This window comes from Oculina patagonica, chromosome 6 (genome assembly GCF_052425735.1).
Source record: "Oculina patagonica isolate OP01 chromosome 6, crgOcupat, whole genome shotgun sequence".
Classification (NCBI taxonomy): domain Eukaryota; kingdom Metazoa; phylum Cnidaria; class Anthozoa; order Scleractinia; family Oculinidae; genus Oculina; species Oculina patagonica.
Genome location: NC_135763.1, coordinates 30638874 through 30657384, shown reverse-complemented (window position 1 = coordinate 30657384; position 18511 = coordinate 30638874). Strand labels below are relative to the sequence as shown.

General features: G+C 39.2%; 3 protein-coding genes across 3 annotated transcripts in view; 1 reads left to right on the top strand and 2 right to left on the bottom strand.

Moving 5' to 3' along the window:
• LOC144658171 (uncharacterized) overlaps window positions 1-18511 on the top strand; it is a 126808-nt gene that overhangs the window by 59581 nt on the left and 48716 nt on the right. The gene's annotated exons all lie outside the window — the stretch shown is intronic.
• Window positions 222-1994, bottom strand: LOC144658218 (ficolin-2-like). The gene is made up of 3 exons (XM_078518601.1): window positions 1496-1994; window positions 945-1322; window positions 222-582 (listed from the first exon to the last, which is right to left on the bottom strand). Exons 1-3 carry the CDS (start codon window positions 1986-1988, stop codon window positions 317-319), a joined length of 1137 nt encoding a protein of 378 aa, XP_078374727.1. The 5' UTR covers window positions 1989-1994; the 3' UTR covers window positions 222-316.
• LOC144658293 (ryncolin-1-like) lies at window positions 10364-12869 on the bottom strand. The gene is made up of 3 exons (XM_078518700.1): window positions 11648-12869; window positions 11090-11467; window positions 10364-10721 (listed from the first exon to the last, which is right to left on the bottom strand). Exons 1-3 carry the CDS (start codon window positions 11913-11915, stop codon window positions 10459-10461), a joined length of 909 nt encoding a protein of 302 aa, XP_078374826.1. The 5' UTR covers window positions 11916-12869; the 3' UTR covers window positions 10364-10458.

Below are 18511 nucleotides of genomic sequence, written 5' to 3'. Positions count from 1 at the left end.
TTGTTGGCTGTTGTGCCACAGTTGTAGAGCTAAAACCATTGAAAGTCTTGAAATGTATGTTTTCAAATACACAGATAATTTCTCTGGGTATGGTTTGTGTGTTTCTTCTCTTGATAATAATGGGGTAACTATAACGAGGTCAGGAAAGGAAAGGCAAGGAAAAAAGAGGAAATTAAGCATGAGAAATTAGGACATAATAGTAAATCAACACAAAACATAAATTGTTTTCATTTATTTTAATCACCCAGTTACTGTGACATTTCTTTTCCAATCTCTTATTTGCATTGGTCAGCAAACAAAGAAAGACAAAAAGTTCTTAAAAGTGCACTGGTCTGATCTTCATCTCAGCTCTCTTGGCGGAGTAGTGATATCCTTTCCAGTGATACCAGTTGACACCATCAGCAACAGATGAGTGTTTTCCATGATGATACAGGCCGTTCAGGTTGGACTCATGACAGCTCTTGTACCACCAGGCTCCTTTATAGTACACAGCACAGCTGTTACTGCTCGAGCTGTCATTATCCTGATCTTTGGTTGAAAAGGGTTGACCACGATGATAAGAAAGTGAATCACCTGCAGTTCCTGAAAACATAAAACAAAAATGTGATTTCAAACGATGCAGAACTTAAATACACACAGTCCTACAATTCTAAAGGCTTCAAACAGTTTGAAATACTGTTAAAATTTATTTTAAAAAAGTGGCAACACAATAATCCAAATAAGGCCTACTAAGACTTCACTTGTCATCGTCTTCATGTGTTCAGGTTAATTTCCTTATAGTTAAAAATCTCAACAACACACAAATTTTCAGTGATTTTTGTTTTGATTTTTCACTCAAGCCTTGATAATGCTTTAATCTGAAAGCAAGTCATCACATTTACATCACCTGTAATACCAACAAATACATTTGACAATAAAATTCTCTAAAAATCGTAAAAATTTACCTGAATAACTTCCAAGGCTCAGCTGGTACTTAGTCCTCTCGCTCGTAACTGCAAACATGTCGTACTCGGCGTAAGCAGTTTTGCCTGTAGTGTCTTCCAGATCCACTCGAAGTCTGTTCTTTGTTTTCGTTAAACGGTTTATCTTGTCCAATCCCAGCCAAAACTCGCCATTCAGGTTCCCAAAGCCACGTTTGTAGTCGGCCCAGCCGCGGTAGAAATTAACAGAGCCGTCCAGTCTCTTCTGGAACACTGTCCACCCCCCACCGGCTGTTGTTTGGTCACAGAACACATCAAAGGCACCTGAACTATCAGGGTCGATTGTATAAACACCGCTTATCTTTTGGCCGGATTTGTACAGCTCAGCACAGTTCTTCTTAGCTGTCGAGCGAAAATAAGAGTTTTATTATCGTTGCTTTGGCGGAAGTGTACTATATATCGTAACTCAAAGATCAAGTTTTACAAAAACACATCGACTGCAGTTTCTTACATTTCGCCATGAATAGGTTAAATATCTTTTTTATAGGACACAAACAGACTGGACTTTCCCTAACCTTTTAGAGACGACCTGTTCCCTTTGAGTATGTTGATGTCATCTTGCACTTGAGTGAGTTGTTTCTTCATTTCTTGAAGGATAGTTTTAATCTTCTTGTTTGGCCCTGCATAGAAGCTGTTGTACACGTTGTTACAACGCTTTGTGGCTGTAGAACTGACTGGGGTGCTATTAGCACTATTTCCTGGCTTAGCCAAGGTTTGACTCATCACAAACAGCACCAAGAACAGCAAACTGCAACGAAAACCCAAGGAAACACAAGTCATCGTGCGAATTTGATCAAAGCCCAACTTAACCGTAGTTAACTGTGTCACGGACTGGTGAAAAAGCGGATGTGACTCATCTTTAGTATAACAAGGTGTTTGCGTCACTGGGTTCGGTGCAAGACGTTTTTTCATGTTTCCTGAGTGTTGGACAATCTTGTGTGCAATATTGACATATCCACAAAATGATGACAGCTCCATCAAGCAACAGTTTTGTGAGGAAGAGAACATATTCTATTTCTTTTACCTACACTATTATAAGGTTAAAAGAATTTTTCGGCTGCGTATAAATTATATTGCGTTTAAAGACGCTTATGCATGTATGCTTTATGTGCGCAGCGAAACTACTCATTATCTTGTCAACTAACACAATTTTTGTATGGAGGATCATTTGAAAGAAACGACTGATTCTGCTCAAATTGAGTGCCGAGCTTTTCTCGGATGCAAATGAGACACCCTGGCTACCTCGAGACGTTTCTAGAATAAAATGTTTCTTATTAATTCCCGTCTTCGCTTCCTTAGAGATCTAAGGAATTGTACTAGGACTACACAGATAATTAAAATAGTGGTAGATTCTTCTTGTTCTACTGACAATAAAGTAGCTATCCTGGACATTAACTAGACAAGGTCGCCCTGAAATTCCCTCGCTTTTTGGATGTCGGGGTATACACTTTTGGTTTATGGATTCTGGTTTCTATGGCAATTTACTGACGCGTTATAATAAATCACTGTTTTAGAATGGTAAAACAAGGGTAGTGTTTAACATATTTTGAAGCAACGATCGATTTTTTGCTTTTGGTGAAGAAAGGAAAAAATCACAGAAATACAGACAACCTTGAAGTTTCGAATGTTGGGAGGAAATTTACCAGCCTTTTCCTGAAGTCGCAACCTTTGCAATGTCGCTAGTTTTGGTAAGCTAAACCGTGTTCCACATGTAGGCGGAAAGGAATAAAACTTGGCGATTTAAAAGGAATCGGACTTTGATTTTATGTAGAGATGAAAAGGGCAATGTCATTTGTTGAAGAGCATTTGTGTTATGATCAAAACGATATAATATCAGTGCTGTAACCAGACATTTGTCCGGCATAGATGAGGTAAAATCTTGCTCGGCGGGGATGTCCTCCAGAAAATGTTGAAATCTAGAAGTTCTGAAACTCTTTGAAAGATATTTTTCATAAGATAGTATTTCTTGAGAAAAATCAATTTTATTTAACTGGGGTCTATTTTCCCAACAAAACATACTGTGTTTTTAAATTTGAGTAAAAAGTTAGCCGAGGCAAGTGCCTTGTCGCCTCTTGCTAGTTACGGTCCTGAATATGTTGCATTTTGAATAAATGCAAAGAGCGTCATCTAAAACAAAGATGTCGATCAGTTTGTCAGAGCTTCTTGTATCTGTTGTGTCTCGGCTTTTGTTTCTTAATAACAAGTCACGTTTCAAATCGCTATTTACGGAACTTCCTTACTTTCGAAGGGCCGAAACTTTCACTGAGCAATTACCAAAAACTTATCGCTACTTTGGAATTCGGGGTTCGAACGCTTTGTAGTATAAGAACTTTTTGGCGGCTTTATTCCTTAGCTAGGAGTGCAACGCAAAAAAATTTTGTGGCGGTGCATCTAATATTTAATGAAGGCTGAACATTGTAGATAAAATTGAGTTTCTCTGTTTGTGTACATTTCCAGCGGAATCAATATAATCTTCTGAAGACTAACATCGTGAAACTGAATTAACTAGCAAGAAATTTAACTTAGTAAGCTCGAATTATGAAAACATATAGGTAAAATAATACTTTTTAGGCTTTCTACTGTAAATTTTCGCCTCCAGTCCTTCATTGTCAAGTTATATAAACAAGTGTCTCTTCTGTTTACTATCACAAAATATTACGGAATGACAGAAAAACTAATTCGAAGGGGAAATTAAAAGCAACAACAGCGTTTCCACAAAATACTGAAACGAACATTGTGAAAATCGAAACGGGATTTCAATATTTTCAGTCATATAACGGCGCTGCTTAAACTTGTCAAACAGTTTTGAGAGATTTTAAAACTTTCGTTGATAATATTTATTAAAATATGTATCGATGGTTCATATTTCTGTGTGATTTGTAAACATCCAATTAAGCGAAAATCACTAATTATTTTTCGATGTTAAAACCATAAAATTTTTTATTACTCTGCCGAATTTGCATATTTTGTAAACTAAATTTTGCTACTGAACTCTTAGCTGAATTATTTTGCGGCAAAGAAAGGAATTCAGTTCAACAAGGCGAGAAAGCGAACAGTGAGAGGTCAGTGAACTCGTCGCCTTTTCGTGTTTAGAATATTTAATTAGCCACTGAAAAAATGATTTCCTTTTTGGCTTGGAAAATTTATAAGCTTAGTCTCTACGTTTTCATATTTGATGCTTTATTTAGTATTTATAATAAAAAAAGTATTTTTCCTCCGGTGACAATTAACTCAATGAACTAAGAATGCAATGGGCTATGTTTAAAATAATAGCATACTTAAAACTAGTCTCAGTGGTACTAACTAAACCATCCGTCGGTTAAACAAGTTTTGTATTCCAAAAGGAAATAAAGCGGGCATAATTCTAGCCTGCAAATACAGCCGCCTCTCATTCACTCCCTCTACTACGTGCGAAACGCCGTTTCGCTCTTCGTAGCGGAAGCGAATGAGAGGCGGCTGTATTCGCAGGCTAGCATAATTCATTTTTCTCGCGGCTTTGAACACTTTAACACATCTCATTTCAGCGGTTCAGCCTTCTGGACTAGTTTATCAGAGAAGTATACAGACGCCTATACAGTTGAATCCCGAATTATCGACTACTCAATTTTTCTGACTTCCTGATAACTCAAACCAAAAGTCGTTTCCGTTAGATTTGCTTCACTCGATCGAACTCTGCAATTTTACCTCAGATTTTTCAAACCAATTTTCAGTTCCCTTCGGAGGCTCGATACAATATTTTGCTACTTAGTAATTATATACAAACCATCTTATGGTTTCAATCTTGCGGAATTTGAACCAACCTTGTCCAACTCGATCGACTGTAAGACCATTTTTGCAATTTATTAAAAATACCGGCTTACCTTTTCCCAGAAGTTAGATCATCCAGTATTCAGAAAGTGTGTGTTACAAACGCATTTTGTGTCGATTCGGATAGCAACAAGTAGGCCTTTGTAGGAACTGTACTCGAATGCCGGCACTCGGCATTTAGCTGGACCCTCACTTTTTTCCCGGGAAGAGTCTTATTCTGAAGTTATGGACGCTAATGGAAAGGTAACTAGCAGACGTTTTTATTCAAATTTCTGCTTTTTTACGTAAAGCAAACAGAAACGTGTTTGATTAGTTGGGGCCAGTGATGACATTTTTGCAAAAAAGATTGATTTCCATCCATTTGCTTTCCAAACCCGAATTCCTTATCCAAGAGAGGATAATATCCTCTCTTGTTATCACTCACTGAATAACCAGTTTATTTTAGTTTGAAATCTTCTTTGTCTTCAATAAATTTGATACTTTCTGCTCAACAGTTAACTAGAGAGAGGGGAATACGTACCGCAATGATTCGATTAAGCGCCCTCCTTCCAATAAGCGCCCCCCTTCGAATGTGTTTTTGTTAATAAGCGCCCCTATTCTAATAAGCCCCCCCATTCTTATTCGCAACCTTATTCTTAAAAGCGCTCCTATTGTGGCTAACTGACCCTACTGAAGTCGTTGACGTGGAAAAGATAAACTCATGAACATTCACCGTACCGTACATGTATACATTTACTGCTAAAATGAACAATTCTTGTAAAAGTAACTGAACTTTCAACAATTTTTTGCTGTTACAGTTAATGTCATTGCTAGTTATTTTAAAATATATTAAAGTAAATAAGCGCCCTGTCCCGAATAAGCGCCCTGTCTCGAATAAGCGCCCTGTCCCGAATAAGCGCCCTGTCTCGAATAAGCGCCCTGTCCCGAATAAGCGCCCTGTCCCGAATAAGCGCCCTGTCTCGAATAAGCGCCCTGTCCCGAATAAGCGCCCTGTCTCGAATACGCGCCCTCCCTTAAGTGCCAAAAGTAAATAAGCGCCCGGGCGCTAAATCGAATCATTACGGTATATCTTATTAAACATTGTATTGTGTAGTATCGCTGTTTATTTTTACGAGTCTTGCAGTAAATTTGTACAGTCATAATACACACTAAAATGTCTAAAAAGATATTTATTTTCCAAACTTACTTTTTCCCGAAAAGCCAAAGTTTTTTAATCATTCGCGCGCCCTAGAGGAATACAGAACCTGTTAAACCGGTCTTGTAGATGAGTAATACCATTAAACCGATTTTGTAGAGTACAGACATCGCGAGATGTTTGTACTCGTTCGCGCTTTTTGACTCCCCGAAGCGCAGTTGGATAACAAAACTGGAATATTTGCAGCCTTTAGTGATGAAAGTTCAGACTAAAATGACTTAGTATATACACACTCAGTGATCTTGGTGTTTCAAGCAATCTGATTGGTTCGCTATCTCGGGCTAATGAGCATTATTCACTCCGTAGGGAGTGAATAATGCTTGATCCAAACTGAAACAAAATGGCCGGCGTAAACCTGCGTTTCGCCGGCGTTTCTGAATCGCAAATACTAAGAATACAAGAAGATGCTGAACCAGAAAAGACAAAAAAAAGGCTAAGAAATTTGGCCTGATGGTTTTCAAAGTAAAAGACGACTACATATTTCGCAATTTGCAGCGCAATGTCCACACAACTCGAGTACTAAAACGATAAACAATTGCTTACCGTCAAGTCGCGCTCTTCGCCCGGCATCGGCAGAAATGAATACCGCAGATTTATCGGCAGCAACATCAAGTGTTATTCAACCAACATCCTCCACAAATATTCAGGAAAACGTCTTTGTGCAAGAAAACATCCAGTTTTCATCACAGTTCTGCACACATTCAGTATAATCCAAACTTTCAGGTGGATCCATCGCCAACTGCTCTTTCAATTTTCAATTCAAGTGAACTTCTCCACGACAACGAGTGGCGCAGCCGCGAGTGGCTTGGGGAGGAGGAGTTGAGGTATTTCAACTCCTCCTCCCCAAGCCACTCGCGGCTGTGCCGCTCGTTGTCGCGGCTTCGCCGCTTGCTTGGACGCGCTTTAAAACCCAAAAATACCGCCAGCTACGCAGGCTAAAGAAAAGCGACTTAGCTCATAAAACATTAGAAGAGTCACTTCATCCCAGTCTCCAGGCGTTGCCCGCTAGTTTCTTTTTTGCGAGACCTGAGACGAGTGTTGTTCTATTACGTCACTAACCAAGGTAGGGTCCAAGCTCTTTTTTAAAGGAGAACGGCTGGTCTAAAAACCTGGATAGAAGACTTCCTTAAATTGTGTTTTCCTCTGTGTAAAAAACGAGGAAAAAGGCACGATAATGACATAAGCTCCGTCAGAAACCGGTTTCTGGTTCTGTCTTTGATTCCAAAAGAAGTTTGCGCTCTCATTTTACCTGATAAAAGAGTCCCTCGGAAATGTTCACTTTTAACCAATCCAAAATTCCTTGCGTCCAAACGATTGGCGGTATTCAATCGCACCACCACTAAACATGAACTGCGAGAACCAAATGAAGCCCCAGTAGGGGTGGGTATACTGCTAGATAAACGGTTTTTTGTTTTGTTTAATTTTGTCTCACCCTCCCTTACTGGAGCCTCATACCCCGTGGTGAAAGTTGATCGTAGAAGTGAGTTTAAGTCGTGTTCTCATTTCTTATTTCGTAATATCACCTTCGTAAAAGTCTTTCTTGCTTACAACTCAAAACGCCAGGCCGTCGTGACTGATGCATGCCTGCCGAGCTACGGACTCCTTGAAAAAGAAATCCTCGGGTGACATCAAACCGGGACCGCAGCAACTGAGAGTGGCGGGGCTTAAGACGGAGCGTGAGCGAAATTAGCGGGGGGGATATATGCTTGAAAATTTTGATTTTAATTCCTCTAAAATAACGAAAAATACACTTTAAATAGCAAACTAAATTTCATTTCCATAAAGAAACGTTGCCCAACAAAACTTGCGATGGGACCGTCATTGCTCACCAATCCGTGAAACTTCTCCCTGATTGAGATAAAACCAGGACACATAAAAAGAGGAGCAATAATTTTATGCTCATTGTTCAAAGATTAAGGTCGGGACTGTTAATATCGTACCTCTATCAACTGGACTCGGCAATCAACTAAACAATTTATTTGAGAGCCTTATAAACTTAACGCAGTCATGAGTTCGGATTGAAATTAACCAATTACGTTTTCTTGAGCGGTCCGCTTGCAAAAAGAACTTAGAGCCATTTAAAAGACATAAACCTGTACTAGCACAAGGCTACAACTGAAAAGTTTTTCGATAATTATAGCGACTTAAAACTAATTTATGACAATGTTTGTTGTTAACTTATCTGCCCGTCTACTTTGCCAGTAACTTTTGTCCCTCATTCTTGAACTAACAAATTTTTTGCTTTGTTATTTTTTGTATTTTATTTTATTTATTTATTTTTTTTTTGCACAAAAGTGGGGGGCTAAAGCCCTCCTAGCCCCGGTCCCTGCAAACAGAGACTCCTGCCCATGGCAGTCACTGAGTGCAGCTTTGCGTAGATAGAAGGGACCCAACCCCGGATTGAGACTAGACACCATTTGTAAGGAATAGCTTATTCTTAATATGTTCTGCGCTACCAGATTTTTTTGCCTGCCCCCTCCCTTTGAAGCCATATTTTCTTGCATGACACCCCCTCAAAATACCACCAGCGCCCCCCTTCCTCACAAAAAATGAACTGTCCCTAAAGTTAAAACAAAGTTGCTGCTTCACTTTTTGCGCCAGATGGATGTGTATTGGATGGCGCATCTTTTTCTACAGTTTTGCAGTTTATCGTTCGTAATCGTGCTCTGTCTTCCAGTTCGATTTAATTGAAGGCGATTTTGCACATTTTAAAAAAGAAATTTAGCTACTTTTTTCACGCTATTTGAACACTGTCAAGTAAACTTTTCTCCTTAACGTCGTTCAACAGAAATTGTCTTTTAAAAACAGTAAAGCTGCCCGATTGTGCCTTTAACTGCTTGTTTCACTTACCTGATTTTCCAACAGTACAAGATAGGGTTCAGAGATGAGTTTAATTTGACTAGAGTTGGTGTAGCGATCCAAGCTACGTCGTGTTTTATTCCATTCGCATCTAACACAGCCACAATGCCCCACGGAACATAGCAGGCAACTAATGCCAACTGCACCCACATAATGCTGGAAACTGTCTTTTTGTATCTTGCTATGTTAAGTGGAATCCCTTCTCCGTTCTCTTGTCCGTGAGGGGCATTATTTTGTACTTGGGCTTGTTGATGTCGTAGTTTGAGGTGGATCCTCGTGTAACTGAAAATGGAGGTTACCGGGCAGAGTATTAAGACACTAGATGCTGCCTTTAAGGCGACATCTCTTTTCCACAGCCGAAGGAATCCAAGTAAAGCAGCAATTAGCCAAAAACAAGTTATGACTACACGAACGCGCCTCAATGTCACGACATGTCTGTATCTCAGTCCCAGCAACAGTTCGAGAAGTCTGTCGAAACTAATTGCTGCCGATGTGAAGACAGATACTGAACACAAAATATAACTTGAAGATACACATATGTTGTAAACGTAGTAGTAAACAGTCACGTTCATCTTTAATATACGAAACATAATGTAAGTAGCATACAGTGGTTGTACAATAAGACCAACGCAAAGATCAGTGACCGCCAGACATCGATACTTTACCTCATTATCTACTAGATAATTTATAAATGGTTATTGCAAAGTGGGTTGCATAATAAGGAGGGAAGAAGCGATAGCTTGGCCTATTTCCTTGCAACCCTGTTGTACAAAGCTATTATCATTATGAAAAAACGGACACAGACAGCATAGCCTTATTAAAACACTCCAGAAAGTTTGTTCAAATTCAAATTCATATCATTGTCATGCTGTATTTTTTAAGAACCTCAATTTTAGATGTCAACTCCCATCCCAACATTGATCATCATTCTTGATCTCCGGTTTCCGGCCATTTCTTCAGTGAATGCATGTGATAAGATCACCAGGGGGTGGAGGTAGATCCATACTTCGATCCTGAAGGGAAGGGAGGAGGGCGGGGGGAGAGGGGGGTGAAGGGGGGATAAAATTCCTTTCCCAGCCCACATTTTACCCAAGTCCCATTTTCCACTGAATAGTTTTCTCGTTTTCCAAATCCCAATCCAAGTTGTATTGTAACCCAAATCTCATTTTTCAAGTGAAAATTGCCCAAATCCAGTTTAATTCCAAAGCGCGCTCATAGCTAAGCGCATGTGCGTATGTTGCTTTACAGATTGATTACGTCATCAGTGACAATACAACATGTACAAAGGAGGAGGTTTTGCAAGCGTGTTTCATTGTTGGCTGTTGTGCCACAGTTGTAGAGCTAAGACCATTGAAAGACTTGAAATGTATGTTTTCAAATACACAGACAATGTCTCTGGGTATGGTTTTTGTGTTTCTTCTGAATGGGGTAACTATAACGAGGCCAGTAAAGGCGAGGAAAGGAAAGAAAAGGAAATTAAGCATGAGAAATTAGGAAATTATCAATAAAGACAAAACAAAACTTGTTTTCAGTTATTTTAATCACCCAGTTACTGTGACATTTCTTTTTCAATCTCTTATTTGCATTGGTCAGCAAACAAGGAAAGATAGAAAGTTCTTAAAAGGTCACTGGTCTGATCTTCATCTCGGCTCTCTTGGCGGAGTAGAACATTCCTTTCCAGCTACGCCAGTTGACACCATCAGCACCTGATGAGTGTTTTCCGTGATGATACAGACCGTTCAGGCTGGAGTCAAGACAGCTCTTGTACCACCAGGCTCCTTTATAGGACACAGCACAGTTACCGCCCGAGCTGTCATTATCCTGATCTTTGGTTGTAAAGGGATAACCACGATGAGAAGAAAAAGAATCACCAGCAGTTCCTGAAAACATAACACGAAAATGTGATTTCAAACGATGCAGAACTTAAATACACACAGTCCTACAATTCTGAAGGCTTCAAACAGTTTGAAATACTGTTATAATTTATTTTAAAAAAGTGGCAGCACAATAATCCAAATAAGGCCTACTAAGACTTCGCTTGTCATCGTCTTCATGTGTTCAGGTTAACTTCCTTATAGTTATAAGACTCAGTAACACACAAATTTTCAGTGTTTCTGTTTTGATTTTTCACCCAATCTTTCATAATACTTTCATCGCGAATTCAAATTTTTGTCATCACATTTACATCACCTGTAATACCAACAAATACATTTGACAATAAAACTCTCTAAAAATCGTTAACATTTACCTGAATAACTTCCAAGGCTCAGCTGGTACTTAGTCCTCTCGCTCGTAACTGCAAACATGTCGTACTCGGCGTAAGCAGTTTTGCCTGTAGTGTCTTCCAGATCCACTCGAAGTCTGTTCTTTGTTTTCGTTAAACGGTTTATCTTGTCCAATCCCAGCCAAAACTCGCCATTCAGGTTACCGAAGCCACTCTTGTAGTCGGCCCAGCCGCGGTAGAAATCAACGGAGCCATCCAGTCTCTTCTGGAACACTGTCCACCCCCCACCGGCTGTTGTTTGGTCACAGAACACATCAAAGGCACCTGAACCATCAGGGTCGATTGTATAAACACCGCTGATTCTTTGACCGGATTTGTACAGCTCAGCACAGTTCTTGTTGGCTGTCGAGCAAAAGAGAGATTTATCATCATTGATTGCATTTGGCTGAAGTGGTGTACTATATATCGTAACTAAAAAATCAAGTTTTACAAAAACTGAAAAAATCGACTGCAGTTTCTTACATTTCGCCACGAATAGGACAAATAACTTTTAGGACACAAACAGACTAGACTTTCCCTAACCTTTTAGAGATGACTTATTCCCTTTGAGTATATTGATGTCATCTTGCACTTGAGTGAGTTGTTTCTTCATTTCTTGCATAATAGTTTCAATCTTCTTGTTTGGCCCAGCATAGAAGCTGTTGTACACGTTGTTGCACCGCTTTGTGGCTGTAGAACTGACTGGAGTGCTATTAGCGCCGCTATTTCCTGGCTTAGCTAAGGTTTGACTCATCACAAACAACGCCAAGAACAGCAAACTGCAACGGAAACCCGAGGAAACACAAGTCATTGTGCGAATTTGATCAAAGCCCAACTTAACTGTAGTTAACTGTGTCAAGGACTGGTAAAATAGCGGATGTGACTCATCTTTAGTCTAAAAAGGTGTTTGCGTCACTGGGTTCGCAGCAAGACGTTTTTTCATGTTTCCTGAATGTTGGACAATCTTTTGTGCAATATTGACAGATCCACAAAATGATGACAGCTCCATCAAGCAACAGTTTTGTGACTGAACAAGAGAACATATTCTATTTTTTACCTACACTATTTTAAGGTAAAAAAGATTTTTTCAGCTGCGTATAAATTATATTGCGTTTAAAGACGCTTATGCATGTATGCTTTATGTGCGCAGCGAAACCATTCATTATCTTGTCAACTAGCACAATTTTTGTATGGTGGATCATTTGAAAGAAATGACTGATTCTACTCAAATTGAGTGTCGGGCTTTTCTAGATGCAAATGAAACAGCCTGGCTACCTCGAGACGTTTCTAGAATAAAATGTTTCTTATTAATTCCCGTCTTTGCTTCCTTTTTTACGCTTTCTTAAAGAAATAAATTATTAAGTCGATTAATAGAGATCTAAGGAATTGTACCAGGACTGCACAGATAATTTAAATAGTGGTAGATTCTTCTTGTTCTGCTGACAATAAAGTAGCTATCCTGGACACTAAGACAAGGTCGCGTTTAAAAAAATCCTGAAATTCCCTCGCTTTGTGGATGCCGGGGCATACGCTTTAGGTTTATGGATTCTGGTTTCTATGGTGGTGTTTAACGTATTTTGAAGCAACGATCGATTTTTGGGGGAAAAATAACAGAAATACAGGCAACCTTAACCGAATGTTGGGAGGTTATTTAGCAGCCTTTTCCTATAGTGCAACCTTTGCAATGTCGCTACTTTGGGTAAGCTAAACCGTGTTCCACAGGTAGGCGGAAAGGAATATAACTTGGTGATTTAAAAGGAATCGGACTATGTAGAGATGAAAAGGGCAATGACATTTGTTGAAGAGCATTTGTGTTATGATCAAAACGATATAATATCAGTGCTGTAACCAGACCTTTGCCATAGACGAGGCAAGATCTTGCTTGGAGGCTCAGCGGGCATGTCTTCCAGAAAATGTTGAAATCTAGAAGTTCTGCAACTCTTTGAAAGATATTTTTCATGAGATATTTCTTGAGAAAAATCAATTTTATTAAACTGGGGCTATTTTCCCAACAAATCATACTGTGTTTTTAAATTTGAGTAAAAAGTTATCTGAGGCAAGTGCCTCGTCGCCTCCAGCTCTTGCTAGTTACGGTCCTGAATATGTTGCATTTTGAATAAATACAAAAAGCGTCATCTAAAACAAAGATGTCGATCAGTTTGTCAGAGGTTCTTGTATCTGTTGTGTCTCGGCTTTTGTTTCTTAATAACAAGTCACGTTTCACATCGCTATTTACGGAACTTCCTTACTTTCGAAGGGCCGATACTTTCAGCAATTACCAAAAACTATGAATTTTTACCGCTACTTTGGAATTCGGGGTTCGAACGCTTTGCAGTATAAGAACTTTTTGGCGGCTCTATTTCTTAGCTAGGAGTGCAACGCAAAAACGTTTTGTGGCGATGCATCTGTTTTATAAACAAGTGTCTCCTCTATTTACTATCACAAAATAACACGGAGTGACAGAAAAACTAACTCGAAGGGAAAATTAAAAGCAACAACAGCGTTTCCACAAAATACTGAAACGAACATTGTGAAAATTGAAACGGGATTTCAATATCTTCAGTCATATAACGGCGCTGCTTAAACTTGTCAAACAGTTTTGAGACATTTTAAAACTCTCGTTGATAATATTTATTAAAATATGTATCGTTGGTCATATTTTTGTGCGATTTGTAAACATCCAAGGGAAAATCACTAATTATTTTTCGATGTTAAAACCATAAAAAGTTGTTATTACTCTGCTGACTTTGCATATTTTGTTAACTAAATTTTGCTACTGCACGCTTAGCTGAATTATTTTGCGGCAAAGGAAGGAATTCAGTTCAACAAGGCGAGAAAGCGAACAATGACAGGTCAGTGAACTCGTCGCCTTTTCGTGTTTAGAATATTTAATTAGCCACTGAAAAAAATGATTTCTTTTTTGCCTTGGAAAATTTATAAGCTTAGTCTCTACGTTTCCACATTTGATGCTTTAATACTTTATATTAGTATTTATAATAAAAAAAGTATTTTTCCTCCGGCGACAATTAACTCAATGAACTAAAAATGCAATGGGTTATGTTTAAAATAATATGCATACTTAAAACTAGTCTCAGTGGTACTAACTTAACTATCCGTCGGTCAAACAAGTTTTGTATTCCAAAAGATATTAAAGCAGGCATAATTATTTTTTTTGCGGCTTTGAACACCCTAACACATCTCATTTCAGAGGTTCAGCCTTCTGATTTGGTTACTCAGAGGAGTATAAAATTGAATCCCGATTTCTCGACTAAACCTCCTGATAACTCAAACCAAAAGTCGTTTCCGTAAGATTTGCTTTATTCGGTTGCTTTACTTCAGATTTTTCGAACCAATTTTCGGTTTCCTTGGCGGCTCGATACTAAAATATATTTGCTACTCAGTAAACCACGGATAAACTCTATGCCGAGTTTTGGTCCGATATTACTCACACAGGATAGTCTTCTCTTGCGGAATTTGAACCAACCTTGTCCAATTCGATCGACTGAATTTGAACCAACCTTGTCCAATTCGATCGACTGTAAGACCTTTTTGCAATTTATTAAAAAGACCGACTTACCTTTTCCCAGAAGCTAGATCATCCAGTATTCAGCACGTGTGTGTTCCAAACGCATTTTGCGTCGATTCGGATAGCAACAAATAGGCGCTTGTAGGAACATGTACTTGAATGCGAAGACTAAAAATGATTTTGTATCTCATTCGACATTAAGCTGGATCCTCAGCTTTTTCCCGGGAAAAGTCATATTTGGAAGCTATGGACGCTAATGGAAAGGTAACTAGCAGACGTTTTCATTCAAATTTCTGCTTTTTTCGTAAAGCAAACAGAAACGTGTTTGATTAGTTGGGGCCAGTGATGACATTTTTACAAAAAAGATTGATTTCCATCCATTTGCTATGCAAACCCGAATTCCTTATCACTCACTGAATAACCAGTTTATTTTGGTTTGAAGTCTTCTTTGTCTTCAACAAATTTGATACCTTCTCATTGAGCCTGGTTTTCACTAGCGACGCAAGCACAAGCGCAAGAATAACAGCCCTTATTTCACGGTAAAAACGGCTTCGACTCAAGGAAAAGAAATAAGCGCATTGCATTTTTACGCTTGTGCTTGCTGCAAGCACAAGAACAAGGATCAAAATTTGTCCTTTTTGCGTGATTGCGCTTATGCTTGCGCTTGTGCATGCGCCGCTAGTGAAAACCAGGCTTTAGTTAACTAGACATTTTATTGTGTAGTATCGCTGTATATTTTTACAAGTCTTTTAGTAAATTTTTACTGTTATAATACAGACTAAAATGTCTAGTAAGATATTTATTTTCCAAACTTTTCTTTTCCCGAAATGCTGACTTTCCAAAGTTTTTTAATCATTCGCGCGCTCCAGATCTAGAGGAATACGGAACCTGTTTAACCGGTCTTGTAGAGGAGTAATACCATTAAACCGGTTTGGAGTACAGACATCGCGAGATATTTCTACTTGTTTCGCGCCTTTTTGAACTCCACGAAGCGCAGTTGGATAATAATACTGGAATATTTGCAGCTTTTAGTGATGAAAGTTCCGACTAAAATGACTTTATCAGTGTTTATTGGTCCAATACCTATCGAGGTTTGATGTGCTTCGATCTTTATGGTGATGCATAGCGTACCAAGTTTCATAATGAAAGTTTCAACCGAGGATTCTTCAGATCACCAAAGAAAAGCGACTTAGCTCATTAATCATTAGAAGAGTCACTTCATCCCAGTCTCCAGGCGTTGCCCGCTAGTTTCTTTTTTGCGAGACCTGAGACGAGTGCTGTTCTATGACGTCACCAAATAAGGTAGGGTCCAAGCTCCTTACTAAAAGAGAACGGCCTGTGTAAAAGCCTATATAGTAGGCTTTCTTAAATTGTGTTTATCTCTGTGTAAAAGACGAGGACTCAAAGGCACGAGAATGACATAAGTTCCATCAGAAACCGGTTTCTGGTTCTGTCTTTGACTACTTTCCAGTCTTCTTGGTCTGATAAAATAGTTTGTCCGAAATGTTCATTGTAACCAATCCAAAATATCCACAAATTCCTTACAACCATCGATTGGCGATATTTTACTGGATTATCACTAAACATGAACTGCGAGAACCAAATGAAGCCCCATTAAGAGTGGGTATGCTGCGAGATAACGTTTTTTTTTTTTGTTTAATTTTGTCTTACCCCCCCCCCCCCCCCACCCCCCCTCTTATTGGAGCCTCATACCCTTTGGTGAAAGTTAAACATAGAAGTGAGCTTAAGTCGTGTTCTAATTGGGAACCCTCGTAATATCACCCTCGTAAAATAAAGCATGGTCTTTCTTGCTTACAACTGAAAGCGCCAGGCCGTCGTGACTGATGCATGCCTGCAGCTACGGACTCCTTGAAAAAGGAAATCACCCGGTGACATCAAACAGTCTCCTGCCCATGGCAGTCACTGAGGATCACTGAGCGCAGCTTTGCGTAGATAGAAGGGACCCAATCCCGGATTGAGAGCAGACACCATTTGTAAGGAATAGTTTAGTTACTCTTAACTGTGAAGATAATATGTTCTGCGCTACCAAGCTGCATTACATAAGACAGATAATTGATAGTCAAAGCATGGGCATTCATTATCCCTTTAAAGTTCAACTCATATTCGACATTTAAGAAGCACACAATACCACTGAACACAGAATTGCTTTACATGGTAAACTAAAAAGAGACCTTTTTATCCAGTGACAATTCTTCTGTGAGCACTGAGCAGCCCTTACGCGTATTCTGCAACATTTGCTAGAGTACCTGATCGACAACAACTTAGCTCGTTGCACATAGAGGGAGGTGTAGTACAAAATAGTCTGCAAGAGGGTTTTTAAAAATGGCTCCCTTGAGAGTTTAAAATTGGACCATTTGTCAGCTAGTTCAGTTAAACGTCAGTTTGTAGTCATTCAGGTTTCTTGGCTATTTAAACTTTACCATTCAGACTTTCACACAAGGAGAAATCTTAATTAGGAAAGATGTAGATTATTGCTTTTGTTATGGTAGTGACTATCTCTTCTCTCATTGGATAAGAACCTGGAGATGCCTAAGAAAATCAGTGCACCTGACAACAAAGGAATAATCTGTTACTAGATTAGTGACTAACGATTCTTCTAATTAGTTACTAGGAATGCATGAGTTTCGGAATTGACTGTGAGATGTTAGCCAAGGATGGTGACTACAATGTATAATGCCTTTATAACCTTACGCCTGCGTGGCATGCGCAATGTTTCTTGCATAGTTAACGTCTTGCAAACATCTCTGCAAGTGATGCCTGTTTTTACTGTACATGAATCAGCGTTGGACATTGGTGCTTTGGTGCATGTTTGTAGTTTGAACTTCTCAAGCCTAACAGATTTATTTGAGAGAAATCTTATCGCTATCATGAAAAGCGCACACAAGCCAAGAATAGCACAGCCGTGATTCTGGCTGAATTACATTCTTGTGAAAGACGCGTATGTAACCAATGTGGGGATAAGGTTGAAATACTCAACAGTGCACGCTTTTTTGTTTCATGTAAAAATGAATAATTTTATAGGTGTCAAGGAAGTTGCTTCAAAATAGTTCATCCTTTAAATTTCCAAGCGTGATCAATATCTATTTTTTATTTCCAATATTAGCACATTGTGAAGCAGACAGTATAATGAAACTTGTCAACTAGTGGAATATACTACCTTGATGAACCAGTAAATTCTCACAACTTAAATTGAAAGAAATCTGTCAATCAGTAAGAACAATCGATATTTCCAACTCGCGATTGAACAGAATTTTATGATAAAAGTACTGTTAAAATTGTAGTAAATAATAAAGATCGTAAATTTTAAGCTCGGTGATAAATAATGAAGAAATTGTTCAACATGACACGAGCGTGGGACAAAGAAAAAATCTGAGTCCCCGACGGGAATCGAACCCATGGCCTCCCAGATACCGGTTGGGCGCTCTAACCAACTGAGCTACGAGAGACTCGTTGAGAGATGGGCCATTTACTAGGTTGATAAGTGACACGCGTCCTGCATACTGCTAGGATCAGCAATGTCGAAATCATCAAGTTTGTAGTAAATAATAAAGATGGTAAATTTTAAGCTCGGTGATAAATAATGAAGAAATTGTTCAACATGACACCTAGTAAATGGCCCAGCTCTCAACGAGTCTCTCGTAGCTCATCAGTTGGTTAGAGCGCCCAACCGGTATCTGGGAGGCCATGGGTTCGATTCCCGTCGGGGACTCAGATTTTTTCTTTGTCCCACGCTCGTGTCGTGTCACCTAGTAAATGGCCCAGCTCTCAACGAGTCTCTCGTAGCTCAGTTGGTTAGAGCGCCCAACCGGTATCTGGGAGGCCATGGGTTCGATTCCCGTCGGGGACTCAGATTTTTTCTT